The 18018-nt window shown below is 44.4% G+C and overlaps 1 protein-coding gene across 1 annotated transcript in view; it reads right to left on the bottom strand.

The window, feature by feature from the left end:
* Positions 1 to 18018, bottom strand: part of ext1b (exostosin glycosyltransferase 1b) — a 123897-nt gene that overhangs the window by 27136 nt on the left and 78743 nt on the right. Inside the window, exons 2-5 of the mRNA XM_084562741.1 lie at positions 12596 to 12689; positions 8303 to 8410; positions 6351 to 6470; positions 29 to 161 (exon numbers count right to left, since the gene is read on the bottom strand). Of these exons, the coding sequence (XP_084418867.1) occupies positions 29 to 161; positions 6351 to 6470; positions 8303 to 8410; positions 12596 to 12689 (455 nt within the window). The remainder of the gene's footprint in view (positions 1 to 28; positions 162 to 6350; positions 6471 to 8302; positions 8411 to 12595; positions 12690 to 18018) is intronic.

Genomic DNA, 18018 nt, shown 5'->3' with positions numbered 1-18018 from the left:
GATGTGTGTCTGTTCATGTGTTACTGACCTAGCGTGGCGTAGAAGAAGGGGAAGTCTCCCAGGTATCCAGAGTACTGCGGCAGAGCGAACAGTCCCCCAGGGTGACTGTTCCACATCAGGCTGCTCCTGGAGCCGTGCTCCAGCACACGGTCCTGGATGATCTGTGAACGGGACGAGAGGCGAGCAGATTAGAGAGGAACAACAAATAATGTTAGATTTTCTTTCTTGTCATAGTAAGTTGTTGACTCAGACTGAAGGTCAAAGCCAAGGATGTTTGAGTAAACCTAACAAAACTACAATTCATTTTTAATTTTCTGTTTTTAATTTCCGTCATCTGAACTGACGCCTTGTGTTAACCTGCGTCCTGAATGATCAGCTCACAAGTGGCCGCTCAAAACACGCCGTCTATTTTAACTTCTATTTCGAATAATTGCGCTGTTGGTGACCTTTTAACATCTTCTGTCCTTGCAGGTGTCAGTTAATCAGATAATAAATAAATCTAAGCAAGAAATAACAAATTAAATGGCTGAATATGAGCGGGCTCTGTGTGATTCCCTCGCAAAAACATATTGGCATGTGGTTAATTAGCCATGAGCGCTATATGTAAAGTAGCCATGTGGAGTTAAATTATGTATTTCCTCAGTAATCACAGGCGGCTTTATTTACCTTTATTACTGTCACTGCTGCAAACAGATCAGAACTAATCACAGGGCACTGATAAATTAATAAATAGTAAATTGAGAGTTGATTTTGTTCCACAATTTGTATCGTGTCCCCACGTCTGGCGGCAGCAGTAGGTGGCGATCCACTCCAGTTAACAGCAGGTTTGATCAGGCCTCAGATACTTCTAATAAAGGTTTGCATGTACTTTTAAAACTCTGGGAGATGTGCTGTAATTAAATTAGACTTCAAAACAGCAACTACTACACTGCAAACTCAGACCTTTCACCAGGTGCAGGATCACACCACGGTCCACAAACTAAAACTTTCACGGTATATTTGTTTTTTAATTCCTTTTCCCTGCATGAGTTTCATTTCCAAATAATTTGTTTCCGTAATTTAAAGGCTGTTTTAGGGTATAGCAGGACACAGACGCCGTAACCTACGCATGTAGCCAACGCCGGCGTGAGCCATTTATACTTGTGCGCTCATCAGTCTGGCTTGCTCTGTTAAAACGCCTTCTTTTTTGCCATTTGGGTTCATTTTTGTCTGAATCTGAATCTCCAAACCTCCTCAGTTAACCTTTCCTCGACGTGTTCCATCTTTATTGATCCAAAACAATCAATTTGAAAATTGTGGAGCTGGAGAAGCAGCCTGAAATACTAAAGCGGTAATACGCTGCTACCAAGCGGACCAGCTCTTGCAGTCCCGTGATGTGTAGTTACATTTCCAGGGAGGTGCATGTCAGGCTATGGTGTTTGGGTCTGAGCAGGGTCAGGGCTGTCGCTGTAGCTACGGCGTCAAATTGATGCAGAAGTCTAGACGGCCTATAAGGGTTTCAAATACCAAGTACATATAAGCTGAATAGAAGCAATGCAAATAAAACGCACAAGGACGTCTAGACTATAAATTCATCAGATTACAGTTTAAAAAAAACAGAAGAACTCTGTTTTTTCAATGAATTCACAAAGACCTGTGCTGCTTTCACAGCGACAGAGCAATTAATGGCTACACAGTCTGCTGCCAGGATCAAACTGTCACTTTAATTAGAGCGGGGTCTCCTGCAGCGCCCCCCTTCCTTCTCGGGAAGCTCAGACTCTCGAAACTTAAAACCGGCACGAAACCACATTTAAACAACGCTCCGCTCCGATCGCAGACGACTCGCAAGAACTCATCAATATTTGCGCGGCTGGGGGATCAACCGCTCAGATTATGGAGGATGAAATAATAAGGATTTGATCAATGAGCCTTGTAATCGCACCTATAAAACATTTCACGCTGAGAAATGAGTTTTCACACACGCGCACAAAAAAAAAATAAAAAAAATAAAAAATGCACAGAGGCAGAAAGTCGTAAATGTGAATGAATATCAACACGGGCTAATGTTCCAACTTACAATAACCTCCTTTCAGTTCGGAAGCATTATTCAAGAGCCAGGCGGCGAATTGAAGCAGGTTATAAGAGTGAGTCTGCAGATGAAAGCAATGAGCTAGCTGAGCTTTTCCAAATCCTCTGCTTTGTAACCCCTCAATGGCAGCCATCGATTGTGCCGAGAGGGAATCGCTGTGAAGGAAATCTATGATATTGTGCAATATTTCCTCTGCGGATGGACCAAACTGAGACAGATCAGGAAGTTAAGGGAACCTGTGTCGGTCAGCGACACACACGGCAGAAGCCACGGGGGCAGAAAGACATGAGCTGTATGTAAGCAGCAGTCATTCAGACCCAGCCCCAATCCTTCCTGCGCCCAAATAGAGCAGTCAGTCAAACGGTCAGACGTGAGAATGGCCGCTATTTTCCCCCGAGCTGCATCTCGCAGTGGGCCTCTGCTGATACAGGCAGGCGGACGGGGGGGGGGAGAGAGATATTGCTGCTGCGCCCTTGAGCCATGCTAAATTGCTTCAGTAAAACAGACACAGGTTTGCGGCCGTGTTTTATGGCCGCTATTGAATCGGGGAGGGGAGGGAGGAGCGACGGGCCGCTGGCTTGGTAACTCAAAGCGCAGACATAAAGCATAGAAAGAGAGTCAGGTGGGCGACGGCTGAGCAGCTGATAGCTGTTCAAATTGTAAAAAAGCTAATAACACAGCCGGAGGGGGGGCTACTGGAATAATATTGACAAAGCAACATAAGAATTCATCATTGGGAGGCGGGGACGTGAAGAAAGGGAGAAGGAAAAAAAAAGAAATCAGCACTGTGTGAGTTTCTTTTACTTTTCCGAGCTTTGTCCCCGAGGGCAGTCGATAACCATTTGCCTCAAAAAACAGAAAAGAAAAAACAGATTAACTCAGAATCCGTTAACTTCTCTATAAAAACATTGCCCGCCACCTTAGGGGGGAAAAAAAAAAAACCCTGCCCCAAGCCCTTTACACCTTATGAGGGGCAATTTTGCTCGCTTGGCTGCGGCTCCTTCCCCCGCCGGCGAACCCTCAGTCGGGACATGATGGACGACTCAATCTCACCTCAGAACAGCCACAATCAACCAATTAGAGCATGATAGATAAATCCTGCTTCCGTCGGAGCGCAACTGTGAACTCCTCGGCTTTAATGGGTTGCACCGGCAGGGCGCGGACCCGCCGATATTGACCCCGTGATTGGTCGAAACGTGGCCCGCTTCCTGACAGGAAACACAGCATGATAGCTTGAACTGGTGTTTCCTGGTAGCTCGCAGTTCACACACACACGCACACACACACACGGACGGATGGATGGAGACGCAGTTTGGAGCGAATGAGAAAGTCAATAAAAAATAAAGTGAGTGTGTGCGTGTGAGATTCAATCTGTCATGATATCAGAGTGTGTATCATTACAGATCTGCAGTGCAGGTATATATATATATCTATATATATGTGTGTGTGTGTGTGTGTGTGTCCGCAGAGCCAGCAGGATGGATAAACCATGTCGCTTGTTATCTCGTGGGCTGCCGCGGCAACGGCATTTACATACGTCACCCCCTGCTCCTCCTCTTCACCCTCTCCCCCACTACTCACCCTCTCCGCTCGCACCTTTAGCGGGACAGTCAGTCAGGATTAAGCATTTAGTCCTAGCTGTATTCAATAGCAACACACGCACACACAAACACACCCAAACACACACACAGAGTCACGGACCTCCGCAGTGTCACCTTCCACTTTAGTGCGGCGTGACAACATGTCAGCAAGGTTATGCCTGGGTGGTGCCTTGGTTATCTGGTATGACGCATCTTGACATATGGAGATGTGTTTCTGACTCTCTGTGTGTGTGTGTGAGAGTGTGTTTCTGACTGTGTGTGTGCGTGATAGCTCACAGTGAGCCGGGGCTAGATAACAAACAGACCACAGATGTAGAGCTAGCTGAAATCAGACAGACTCTAGATTCTGAAGCCCCGACAGATTATGTGCGCTGTGTTTTTGAGTGTGTGTGTGCGCGCGCGTGTGTGTAAAACTCAGACTCGAATTCAGATGTAAGATTCGGGAGGTTGTACCGTCAGTGAGACTGTGGCATTAAGAGGAATCTTGCCTCCGGGGGCTTTAGCGCTGCGGTAAGAAAGGAAATTAAAAGCGTGACGGGGTAGTTGAATGAGAGAGGAGGCGGAAAGGAGGAGACATTTGTAACACACGGCTAGCGGTAAGCCCAGGTGTTATCCCTGCATAATGATAAAAAACAACTTGTTTAAACTGAACGATGACGGATAGGGATTGGACGGATACCTCGCCGTCACAAATTCCATACGCTTGGCTACTGTCAACAAAGCTGATGTTGACATGGATTTCTAATATTGATCCCGCTTTTAAAACTTGTAAAAACGTTAATTCTTTACTAGAATGTGACTAACTCTACAACTTCATTCTTAATCCCCATGCATGGTACAGTCAATCTGGTTTAGGCCGTGTTTAACTCCGGCTCTTTCTTCGGTCAGAATCACTGTAGTGCAGCCTGACAAGGGTTTACATGAGCACAGAGACTCCAAATCCTTCGTTTAAGGCTTTGAACAAAAATGCTTATTGGACTGGTGAAAAAGGTGTGGACGAACCTTTCTGATAGCAAAACTGGAGGCGGAGGCGAACTGAGCAAGCGATAAAAAAAAGAAAAAAGATCTCCTTTTAATTGTTCCCAAATATTTTCCCCACTATTTGTGTCTTCCAACGATGTTGTTATTTCCTTTTCCATTCGTATCTCGTCTCTTTATACCTGCAGGCTTTTTACTTGCCTTCCGAGTTGGTTGACATGTTCTTAATCCTCATGCATGGTACAGTCAATCTGGTTTAGGCCGTGTTTAACTCCTGCTCTTTCTTCGGTCAGAATCACTGTAGAGCAGCCTGACAAGGGTTTACATGAGCACAGAGACTCCAAATCCAAATGCTTATTGGACTGGTGAAAAAGGTGTGGACAAACCTTTCTGATAGCAAAACTGGAGGCGGAGGCAAACTGAGCAAGCGATAAATAAAAAAAAGATCTCCTTTTAATTGTTCCCAAATATTTTCGCCACTATTTGTGTCTTCCAACGATGTTGTTATTTCCTTTTCCATTCGTATCTCTTCTCTTTATACCCGCAGGCTTTTTACTTGCCTTCCGAGTTGGTTGACATGTTCTTAATCCTCATGCATGGTACAGTCAATCTGGTTTAGGCCTTGTTTAACTCCTGCTCTTTCTTCGGTCAGAATCACTGTAGAGCAGCCTGACAAGGGTTTACATGAGCATAGAGACTCCAAATCCTTCGTTTAAGGCTTTGAACAAAATGCTTATTGGACTGGTGAAAAAGGTGTGGACAAACCTTTCTGATAGTAAAACTGGAGGCGGAGGCGAACTGAGCAAGTGAAAAAAAAAAAAAAAAAAAAAGGATTGTTCCCAAATATTTTCGCCACTATTTGTGTCTTCCAACGATTGTTATTTCCTTTTCAACTCGTATCTCTTCTCTTTAAACCTCCAGGCTTTTTACTTGCCTTCCGAGTTGGTTGACATGTTGCATGAACCAACTTGTTGGAGGCAAACCCTGACCCCTTCAACCATTAACCATGGACCTAAAAGTGACGGTTAGGAACGCTCAAAGCTCAGGTATGGACTACGGCGATGTGAAACATTCAGCTCTCGGGCCGTTTGAGACATTTCCACTCACATGTTTAAGCTTTAAGAAGCTTTGTGAAAACTTTTAGAATCCGCTGACGGACTTTTCAAACAGCTCCAGTGCCTCTGTTCTCTGCAAAGGACTGAACTAAAAGTGTTTCTAAAAAAAGTAGATTCAGATCTGCTCGGCTGACTGAGACTCATAAAAACTGAATTTTGCTTTAGGGTTACTCGCCGGGATACTCTAAGATAGCTGGCCACAGTTCACACACTTCCTCTGAGGGGCCCATGGGCAAATTACCACCCCTGCAAAGTCTACTGCCTCGACTAATACCAGTAGTACCACTAGAAGTATTAGTATTGCTACGATTACTGCCGATAACATTTTTCTAGCTGTGTAAAATGCTGCTTACATATTGCTTTTGAGAAGCAATCCAGGAGTTCTCTAGATTCCTTCTGTAAACTGCAGAGCAAACCTTTATTTTGCTAAAACCTGAGAGGGCTGAGAATGAAGTGGATATTGCAGAGGGTGTGCGGAGGCCCTCTGAGAGGGAAAGATTGATGATGGAGGAAGGAATCGGAGAGAGGCCGAAGGGACGGGTGGTTTCTCGTGTGTGAGCGTATAGCAAGCGTGTCTGGACTCCTCACCTCCAGCGTGGTCAGCACTATCTTTTCCACCGAGGAGAAGTAGGCTTCCCAGAGGAACTGAGTCTGCTGTCTGAGGGACAGGATCTTATCTCGGTGGATGGAGCGCACCGTGGTCGGAATCTGCAAAAGACAAAACAGTCAGTCAGTCAGTGAGTCAGTCAGCTCGGCACTAAAGATAGCTCCTAAAGACTGATCTGGGACCTGACATGTGCCGACAGGAAGATTAAATATCGGTCCCAGGGATACACTCAGGAAATTCCCATCACAGATAAAACACACGATGCTGTGCAGAGTGGAGCAAGTTTTTGGAGCAGCAGTCCCAGCCAAAGATATTTAACTGATTAAGCAAAGCCTTTGAGAACATGCAAGTGCAAGCAAAAAATAAATAAATCATTAAATAACTGCGTTGTACGTTGCAAGTGTCCAAAAAAGAGCTAAAACAAAGACATCTGCATCTTCTCGTAGACATTTCACGATCATCTAAGTGTCTGGTGGGGGCATCTCACATGAAAATCTGTTAATGACGTAAAACATAACTTTTGGAAGCTCTTGCTTTCTACTGTTGCCATTTTTTTTGTGAAAAATCCAAGTCGAGATGGAAAAATCTCACCACGAGCTCCAAGTTTGTTTCTCAGCCTTTGTCTCAGTTGTCATCTCACCTCTATATTTGACTGCCTGTTACCGTGCTACCAAAATACCACAGTTACTGTCGGTCAAGTGGTAACGACTGCACCAGATCTGTCCTCAAGGAAAGCAAAGAAGCAAGACTGAAAGCTGGAAACAAAGCATGAAGGACGTTTTGCGCGTCTAGAGGTTTTAGTCGAGTTTCTGTTTCCGGGATCAATAAAGCACCTTTTTAATCAAAACGTCAGGCTTTTAATTCTCACGCCTCAAGTGAGTCAGGTTCGAGTCAAGAGTCAAATCCTTGTCTCTGTAACTTAAAGAAGATTGACAGTTTCAGAAATTTGCTATTCGGCCACGAGTTGAATGAGAGGATCAAACGCGCTTTCATATCTGCACATTCGATGCCGTGTTGAGCTCCTCGTCTAACTCAAACACGTGTATTTAAAAAGGACTTTTCCTTAAAGACCCCGAGCACGGTCTGCAGCAGCAGCAGCTGTGTTGAGCAAAGTCCTTAGCACGAGATTATGTTTGGAAAAAGGGAATAGTTATTTGTAGGATTTACATAAAGACAAAAAAAAATATGTAAAAAATCAAAGGAATGAAGACCACAGAAGGAGTTTACAAAAAAATAAAAGCAGCCACCTCTATCAGTCACAGCCAGTATTTAAGAATAAAAGCTTTTGGTGGAAGCCTTTACACTTTTAAAGAGTTGTGTAGTTCCTTTTGCAAGTGTTTGTCACATTAAAGCGTGGATAAATGGCAAATAAACACGTTTCATCCACTCTTTTGTAAATGCCCCGCCATGTTCTTCTAACTGCGAGCACTGTCTGTTGTAGAAGTAAACATCTATACGTGTAGTGTTCTCCAAAATACTTCTAATACAACATTTAATAGTGTACCTATCTGCACCTTGGCCCACTGTACTGCGGCAGAATACATAAATCCGGAGAGTGATCCAGAACGCTCGGTGCTGCACAGCTCGGCGGCGAGCTCCCACGTTATAAAAACTCAATGTCAAACAATATTATTACACACTTCATTCAAATTAAGATTTAATGGGCATATAATTACTTTTTTCCCCCCGTGAAGTTCAGGCACTTCCAACCAAATCCATTTGCTCCTTCCATTTATTTGACCTCCCTCGTATAACAATGGGGACCCTTGAGTGACACTTTGCGACCGGTCGCGGGCCCGCTTGAGGTTTTGTTTAGCACGGAGCCATCTCGCTCCAAGGGAACGGCTGCTGCTGTTTTCTCGATGTGGCGTGACTGTCAAGTGATATAGAGAGCGTGTGGTTTCTGAGTGAGCGCCGGTCTACGGGCCGTTACCTGCAGCAGGAGCCTCTCGTCGCCGATGACTGCGGCCGTGTTCCAGTCGATGATCTCGGAGAAAGGCAGCTCCCACCCGTTACTCAGCATCACTGGCACGCATGCAGCCTGAAACACACACACACATATATATATATGTGAAGAGGGGAAGTCTGGATCATTAAAGCTGCAATATGTGGCTCTTTTCATGTAACGTTACAGCGGCTTTGGTTTTATTATAATTGATCAGCTCCTTTTTGTGGTCATGCATGTGTTTTCTACTTGGCAAAAAAGTGGGATGTTGACAGCGCACAGAGAGTGAGAGAGACAGATAGTGGGAACATGACATGAAGTAAATGTCTGTCCGGTCGTTGAACCAGAGACTTTCCTGTTAATGTCACTGCAACCTATGTGTCTGCTCTTTAACCAGACGGACATCGGGTCGCTTGAGTTCAAGCCGTTTTTTTGTGGGATTTGTACACACTGTACATAAAATCCCTTGTGAAACTTGCAACAAGGGAATGAACAATAAACATCACATCAACAGTGACATCATTGTTTTTATACTCCTGCCTTTTAAGGCAAATAACTGTATCAGCTGAAGCAGGATATGAGTTTCATTATTAATGGAAATGGAAAACATCCCAACTTGCATACTTAAAGCTGCATTATCTCATTTTTGGCCACTAGAGGGCAGGAGAACGAGCTCTAAACACTATGTCCGCCTCATAAACTCGAAACTGCGAATGCACTGGTGAACGTTACACCTCCAGCAGACACAATGCACCATAACCACTCATTCCGAGCCTTATTGCCTGGACACAAGAGGAATTTTGTGTTTGATATACCCAACTTTTTAAATTTATTTATTTATTTTCGACTCTAAAATCTCGATGGAAAGATCCGTCAGATAGCGATGTGAAAGTCATTAAAAGCTGGCCGCTGAAAAAGCAGAACAGTAAGCCAAAAAAAAAAAAAACGGCTTCAACCATTTAATCAAATTTTTAAAATATTGACTAGTGCAGCTTTAATCCTAGAAGATAAAGCCTTTTTTACGTATTGCAAAAAAGGGAGTCGGTATGAATGAAATGAATCGATGTTACTTAAATTTGCAAGAGTGACTATAGTAATGAAAGTAAAAGAAATAAACAAACCAACCAGATAAACATTATAATAACTAATATGGACGGATGAAATATATCGTTCTGTATGGAAGGTAAAGTGTTGAGACCGAGCTTCAGGTGTGCAAAAAGGTGGCGTGGATTCATATAAACCAGACAACATTAAGCCACACCGCTGTAACACTTGCCAAACTCAAACGTGCACAAAAAGAATTTCTTAATTACTCTGCTCCGTTTGTTTTCATTTGATTTCCAAAAAAATGAATAATTTACGAGCGAAAAATCAAAAAGGGAGCAGCCGCGCTCAGCCCGCTCCAACGGTTTCGCCTCAATATTAAGCGATCGCGCCCACATCGGATTTAAAACGGCAACGTTAGGTGCGGGAGAGTTAATTACTCGGAAGGGGCGGAAGGAAGAAGAAGGAGGGATGACTGAGAGAGAGAGAGAGAAAGAGAGAGAGAATTAAAACACATCAGAGCGGATAAATAGACGTAAAATGGATGAAAAGAGGGGAGGTAGTGAAGCTGAATGTGACCTTTGGCGAAGGAGTGGCAGAGGGATGGAGGGATGAGAAGAGAGGTAGAGGGAACAGCTGGTGTATGTGTGTGTGTGCGCGCGTTTGTGTGTGTGTGTGTGTTTTCATGGTGGGAGTTTGATGTAATGACGGCCCTGTCACTCCCGGGTCATAAAGGTGTCAGCTAAACCAGAACTGGCCCTCGGGCTCTGCTGCCATCTCCTCCACACACACACACACACACACACACACACACAATCCAATGCATACCAATATAAACAGACACACAAACCGAGCACACACACACACACTCACACACAGTTGACCTCTATAAAGAATTGCTTTCTCATGCAAAGACCAAAGCCTGCAAATACTCTCCCTCCGTCTTCAGCGACACTGTCGACGGTTTGGAGTGAGTCAGACAAACGGAGGGAGGAGAGGAAGAGGGCAGATTTGCTTCCCGAGTGAAGTGCGCTGTTGTGTGTGTGTTTATGTGTGTGTGTGTGTGTGTGTGTGTGTGTGTGTGTGTGTGTGCAGCAGCTGATAGAGAGATAAGCGCACTTATGTGAGTGCACTCTGTGGACAGCAGCGTGCGGTAAGGAGAGGTAAAGGACAGTGCAGTAGTAATGCAGAGGGGTGCGGCGCAGTTGTAGAAATGGATGAACAGAGGAAGAGGGGGGAGGGGAGGGGGGGAGAGATGTGAAGTGTGTAAATATCAAGTGGAGTAAAGTGGAGGTAATTTCAGACCCAGCTTTAGGAGATGACACGAATTTATCATGTCATGAAGCTTGAAATCTACGTGCACCAGAGACTGTATAGATATGGACAAGGTGTCCGCACTTCCCTGACGCTATTTTCCCGGGGATACGGGCGGCGCCATCTTGCGACACTAGAGCCAGAGTCTGCGCAGTACGGTTCGAGAGTGGAGCCACGAGGAGCCGCGACATAGATGACCTGCCCACACTTCCTACAAACTCACTCGCGTTTTCGTTTAATTAACACTACGCTCTGCTCTACCTACACCAGTTACAAGGAAATGTTTGATTATACACTGAACTTGTTTTTAAAACATTTTTTTTTTTACAACTCTCAAAGCCCCACGGGACCGCTTTACGAAACAGTTGGCATGGCAACTGGTAGTAGCCATTATATCACATCCTGTTTCTAGAGCGTCAAATAACTAGCTAAAATTATCCAAAAAGGAAAATGAGTGTGAATCAACATTATATTAACTACCTAAAATGACAGAAACCATCCTTGAATAAAAATTATTTGACATGTATTTTAGTGTTTTAGTTTGGCCCAAGTCCCATCCACTAACATGGAGGGGGTGGAGCTTATGACCTATACTGCAGCCAGCCACCAGGGGGAGCTCTACTTGCTTTGGCTTCACTTTAGAGGAGCTGTTCTGCCGTCCATCTTTATACAGTCTACGACGTGCTTCCACTATCACTCCAATCTGATCATGAGAAGTTGTTGCGTAAACAGCATTTCACAACAGATTTTTTTTTTTCCTGAATGTAGCGTTTTCCAGTGAAGACGTTAGTCTGGCTTTACAAGCAATATTACAACATGTATGCGTTGCATTGGAATATAGTCTAGAATATAGTCTTTTTTTTGTTGTTTTTTTTACCATAGTTTGTGACACATAACTTTTTGTCTCTCTGTCTAACACACAGGACAGCTAACTAAGCCTAATGGCAACGCTGGGGTCCAGGTGTATGACCAAAATTAAAGCCCTCGTCTTTAAAGAAGAAGAAAGACATCTAATTATAAGAAAAAAACATATATATTCTTTTTCAGAAGAAATCTAATTTTGTCTTTTTCAGAATAAGGGCAAAAACTACAATATTTTGCGCAGGTGGATTGTTTAACAGAACAAACATGCATGATACTGTCTTTCACATTAGTGCATTTGTCTGAATTTAGCATTTGCCAATGAAGACATAAGGAACATTGCTTGAACGCGTGTAATATGCGTCACAACTGCCGCGACACGTGGTTTCTCGTCTGCTTCTAGTCAGTTCTGTCTGACAAACCAACAGTCTGCAAGGCTGAGGCTGAGATGCACGCCCAAAAGAAAAGATCGCATTTCTGTTCGTATGGAGAAACGCACTTTTTTTTTTTTTTTTTTTTTAAACATTATGAAATACGTTTTTGTGGAAATTGTGCAAATATTGCACCATTTCCCGTCCTCAAAAATCCTTTTTGAGATTCGCACATCACTGTGACCACGGCAGCTTATTCAGAAACTGAAGTGCACAGAAAAAGGAAAAGATGAGCCACCGTTTGTCGCTCAGTAACAGCTGATTGTTTAACTCCAGGCAGCGGTCCTCTGATCATCTCACCAGCCGCTATTTTCACAAAACCCGGCAACAATTTAACTGTGCATCTACAAAATTATTATCAGCGTTTAGAGGCAGGCAGGAAGAAGCGGCTAATCTTCTCAGTGAAGGTCTTGTTTGTTTATATTAATTACACTATTAGTCTGAAAATTAAGCTGGTAATGATTTAGTGATCCTCTAATGCTAGAGGTAACACTATTAAAACAAATGCTAAGTGGGAGGTTGAGTGTGGGTAGTGATTATTTTCTCTTCCCAGGAATGCTGCTGGTAGGCTTGAATTCACAGCATATGCAGAGAGAGAGTGTGTGTGTGTATGTGCACTCTGCTGGTTTACCTGCAGGGCCTCGAGGAAGCGAAAGGAGCCCAGTCGTCTGCCGCGGGGAACCAAGCAGAAGGTGGAGTTGTGGAGCATCTCCTTGTAGTCGTACCTGCAGAAACAGGGAAACGGTCACAATATGCACGGGGTTTTGCACACGTTCAGACAAACTTTCAAACATTAAATGAAATAAATTCAAAGAGAAAGACCAGACGTGCTCAAAAGTACCTCGAAAAAATTGAAAAAAAAAAAAAAATAAAGTACAGGGAAGGAGAAGTATGGAAGAAGGGATTTTAAGAGAAGTGCACATTTCTGCTTTTTCAGTTTTGGTTCTTCTTATTTATTATAATACAAAAGTAAAATTTTACTACAAAACAAACACATATTCCATGGAACAACTGTATATTTGTACTACAGCAAATACTGCAAGTGAAAGCTGAATTTAGTGTGTACGGTCTATTTAAGGTCTCCAGATTATCTGCTCATGTTTAAGCTTCTTTTTTATTTTTTAGCAAAGCCACCACATTCTGACCGCCCAAAAAAACACTTTAACACAGGTTGCTTTTGTTTCCCGTCTTCTTTGCCTTCCTCTCTTATCCCACCTATTTTGTTTTCCTCTCCATATCCACACAACTCTCTCATCCCTCTCTCCTCTTCCTCACCCCTCTCCTCCTATCTCACCAGCCAGGTCCCCCTTTTTTTTTTTGCACGCTTCCCCTCCTCCCTTCTCGCCACCTTTCTCCGTCTCCTCTATCTCTTGCAGCAGGAGGCCGGTTCTCCCCTTTCGCTCGCCGCCTCCCCCGCTCCTCTCTCATCCCTCTCCTCCTACTCCTACTCCTCCTCCTCCTGCCTCTCTCTCTCTCTCATCCCTCCATCACTCCAGTGAGGTGTGTCTTATTGCTCTCCAAACAGGGTGATCAACCCTGCCAGGGGTAATGAGCTGAGAGTGACACCTGCTTCCACCACACAGCTGGCTTTATGTGTGTGTGTGTGTGTGAGAGAGAAAAACAGAAATAGAGAAACTGTGTGCATCTGTTCAGTTTTGGTGCTTTTTTGAGTTGTGATAGTGTGTGTGCGGCAATGTTGTAGTGTATGTATGATAAACTGTATAAATATGGACAACGTGTCGTGCCCTGACGCTATTTTCCCAGGGTTACGGGCTGCGCCATCTTGCGACTTTGGAGCCAGAGTCTGTGCATCCTTGAAAAAAAATAAAAAAATGTAGGTGTTTTTTAGTGTTTTAGTTTTCGGGCAAGTCCCATCCACTAACATGGAGGGGTTGGAGCTTATGACCTATACTGCAGTGAGCCACCAGGGGGAGCTCTACTTGCTTTGGCTTCACTTTTGAGGAGCTGTTCCGCCATCCATCTTTCTACAGTCTATGCATTAAGTTACATACACTATATTACCAAAAGTATTCGCTCACCCATTCAAATGATCAGAATCAGGTGTTCTAATCACTTGGCCTGGCCCCAGGTGTATAAATTCAAGCACTCAGGCATGCAGACTGTGAAACAAGACATTTGTGAAAGAATGGGCCGCTCTCAGGAGCTCAGTGAATTCCAGCGTGGAACTGTCATAGGATGCCACTTGTGCAACAAATCCAGTCGTGAAATTTCCTCGCTCCTAAATATTCCACAGTCAACTGTCAGCTCTATTATAACAAAATGGAAGCGTTTGGGAAAAACAGCAACTCAGCCACGAAGTGGTAGGCCACGTAAAGTGACGGAGAGGGGTCAGCGGATGCTGAAGCGCATAGTGCAAAGAGGTCGCCGACTTTCTGCACAGTCAATTGCTACAGAGCTACAAACTTCATGTGACCTTCAGATTAGCCCAAGTACAGTACGCAGAGAGCTTCATGGAATGGGTTTCCATGGCCGAGCAGCTGCAGCCAAGCCACACATCACCAAGTGCAATGCAAGGCGTCGGATGCAATGGTGTAAAGCACGCCGCCACTGGCCTCTAGAGCAGTGGAGACGCGTTCTCTGGAGTGATGAATCACGCTTTTCCATCTGGCAATCTGATGGACGAGTCTGGGTTTGGAGGTTGCCAGGAGAACGGTACATTTCAGATTGCATTGTGCCAACTGTGAAATTTGGTGGAGGAGGAATTATGGTATGGGGTTGTTTTTCAGGAGCTGGGCTTGGCCCCTTAGTTCCAGTGAAAGGAACATTGAATGCTTCAGGATACCAAAACATTTTGGACAATTCCATGCTCCCAACCTTGTGGGAACAGTTTGGAGCGGGCCCCTTCCTCTTCCAACATGACTGTGCACCAGTGCACAAAGCAAGGTCCATAAAGACGTGGATGACAGAGTCTGGTGTGGATGAACTTGACTGGCCTGCACAGAGTCCTGACCTGAACCCGATAGAACACCTTTGGGATGAATTAGAGCGGAGACTGAGAGCCAGGCCTTCTCGACCAACATCAGTGTGTGACCTCACCAATGCGCTTTTGGAAGAATGGTCAAAAATTCCTATAAACACTCTCCTCAACCTTGTGGACAGTCTTCCCAGAAGAGTTGAAGCTGTAATAGCTGCAAAAGGTGGACCGACATCATATTGAATTCTATGAGTTAGGAATGGGATGGCACTTCAGTTCATAGAATGAGTAAAGGCAGGTGAGCGAATACTTTTGGTAATATAGTGTACATACACCTTATACATAGGAAGGAAATTCAGCGATAATTGGAGAAAAAACTTTTGCGAGGTATGCGGGTACCAAGCTGACCAATGAGACGACTGATACACGTTGATTGACATGTAACGTAAGTTACATGAGTTCCCCACCAAATTCACCAAACTGATAACATCTTTCTGAGCATCGGATGCACTGTTGACTGTATTATTTTTATTTTAATTAGAGACAGCATGAGGGGCTAGCTCCATAGGTGCACCAACAATATTTTTATTTTCTGCTCGGTCCACTTGGTTCTACTAGCAACCAAAGCAATGGCCTAATCACTCCGAAAAATCTGCTTTAAATTTAACAATTTCCTCTCTTTCTACGTTGTTGCAGCAAAGACTGCTGTACATATCCTTTTACAATATATGATAGAAGGATTTTACCATCATACACTCTTAAATGATATGGTAGTTCTGCTCCATGTTCCCTTTAAAAAGTCCCTAACTAAAGCCTTATCAATGTATGCAATGATTATTCATTTTTTGTTTAAGAAAGAAAAAAAAAAGACGGAAGGGTTGTCCTGGTTTGGGGTTAAGAGACTGTTGAGGCAGAAAATCATTTCTTATTTATTCAGTGTCTATACAAGGTGAAGCCTGCAGGACACACACATAAACCTAGCTCGTGTGCGACAGCGACTGCTGATGCTGGTTTCTGCCTGTTCCTGTGAATATGGACCGAGCTCCGACGGGTCAAAGCTGGAACCCACACGGGCGCACGCTTTGACGGTGACTGCTGATGTTGCTGGGCGCGATGCCGCCTCGACGCTTCTTTAGACGGGGCTCGAATGAAGTGCGGGGACATGGCGGCCTGTGATAAAATCCCACCCCCATTCACACCTGCGCGCCTAGCGTTCTGCACGGCACATAGCACGGTTAGCGCGCAAACGGACTCAGACATACACACGAGGCACGAACAGGCGACAGCTGCACGCCCTCACATTGATGTCCCGTCACCTGTCGATGAGACGAAGAAGCTATCTTAGCCCATATTTCCACGCCAGCTGTCTGGCACCGTGTGTGTGTGTATGTGTGTGTGATTAACAGCCCACAGAACAGACCAGCATCTGATGGCAATGAATACCAATGTGTGATTTAACATGCAACAGCCCTTCAGCATGCTTTATCTAACCATTGCTTTCGTCTTTCGTGGTTAATGCTCTGATTCGACCCAACCTGTCATTTTAAAACTTCTCGGTTTCATAATCAACAGAAAATTTCACAAGTCTCTCAAGCAAATCTCTGATTTACAGGAGTGTTTCTCCCACATGGTCCACCTGCTGTGCACCTTAATCTTATTATGACTGGGTATGCCTAAGCAGATATTTTTCCTTTTACGAGGGAGTGTTTGAGAGGTTGGAAAGAGGCGAGGAGGTCGCAGGAGGAGACCTCAATGAGGCCATCGCCTGCTGAGTAAACCCACCTTCCCCTCCTCCTTCCTTCCCTCCAGTGTACTGTTGGTGTGCACTTTGTGCCAGGTTCAGGTCACAGCTTGCTTTCCCTCTCTTTCTCTTTTCTCCTCTTCTCTTATAACAACAGCTCTACCTCAGCTTTGTCCTCGTGACCTTGAGCGAGTGGTGGGAAAATCACCGCCGAGCTGCGCGCCTGCAGGCTGTGACCACGGGTGCATATTTATATTTTTCAGACACTTGCACTCGTGTGTGTGACTCCCCATTCTTATTATATGTGTGCGTGCAGGGTGAGGAAAACAAGACCACAGTGTGACAGTGGCGAGGTTGTAGCCTGGAAGGACTACCCAATGCCACATTTGGAGCCAAAGCAGCAGAAAACGAAGTCAGAGTGCAGAAAATCCGAAGCAGACAGAAAACGAGACCTCACGTAATAAAGCTGGGGAGATGACCTCAGCGTGTGCACCCAGCTCTTTAGCATGCACACGTGAGAGCGCGCGTTAGAGTACACGTCCGGCAACTGTGAAGGGGCTAAGAAACACATCTTCGCAATCCCCGATGGCGACGTCCTACACCATCGCCATGGCAACCTGTCATTAAGTGCCTCCATTTGCAGCAACTTAATTACACGGGAATGGTGCGTCATCCGCACAGGCGGGGGGTAAAGGGGTGAAAGAGGAGAGGGATGCCTTTTTAATAAACACAGTATGTGGCTAATGTTATTAGTGGTTGAGAGAAACTTCTTTAATGACAGCGTCTGTGTTTAGCCATGCAGCGTCTGGCAAACAAGATTAGCAAATGTAAAGTTTATGGTGACACACTATCGGCTAAAATTCACTGCAATGTCAGGAGCTATGTTTTACAAAAAAAGTAAACACAAGTCGGCACCTCATTTTAAGCTAACAGTCCGAAACTAAAGCAAATATAACCTGCTAGCTAGAATTTAGCTAAAGCTAGCTAGTAGTTAGCTTTAGCTAGCTAGTAGTCAGCTATAGTTAGCTATAGCTAGATAGTAGTTAGCGATTTTGTGCTAAAAGACGAAAGGCTAAAAGGCTAAAAATCCAGGACAAACAATAGTGCTTGTTTTGATAAAGAACAAGCAATATAGACCTAAACTTTGTCTTATAAAACTATATATATTATTTACACATGGTAAAACGAAGGAAAGGTCAATTCACTTGTCTTGGTTTGCTGGACTAGAAGCCCCCCGCCCCCCCCAAACATAAGGAGCTGACGTTAGCATAAACCCTCGCACAGTACAGTCTTTTAAAACTGGCCTTTATGTAATGCAACTTCTAAACCCATACAGTCAATTGAGCCAATTGATGGTCTGTAGTTTTGGAAATAATGC

This window comes from Chelon labrosus (assembly GCF_963514085.1).
Source record: "Chelon labrosus genome assembly, chromosome: 16".
Lineage (NCBI taxonomy): Eukaryota > Metazoa > Chordata > Actinopteri > Mugiliformes > Mugilidae > Chelon > Chelon labrosus.
This window is presented reverse-complemented; position numbering and strand designations above follow the sequence as displayed.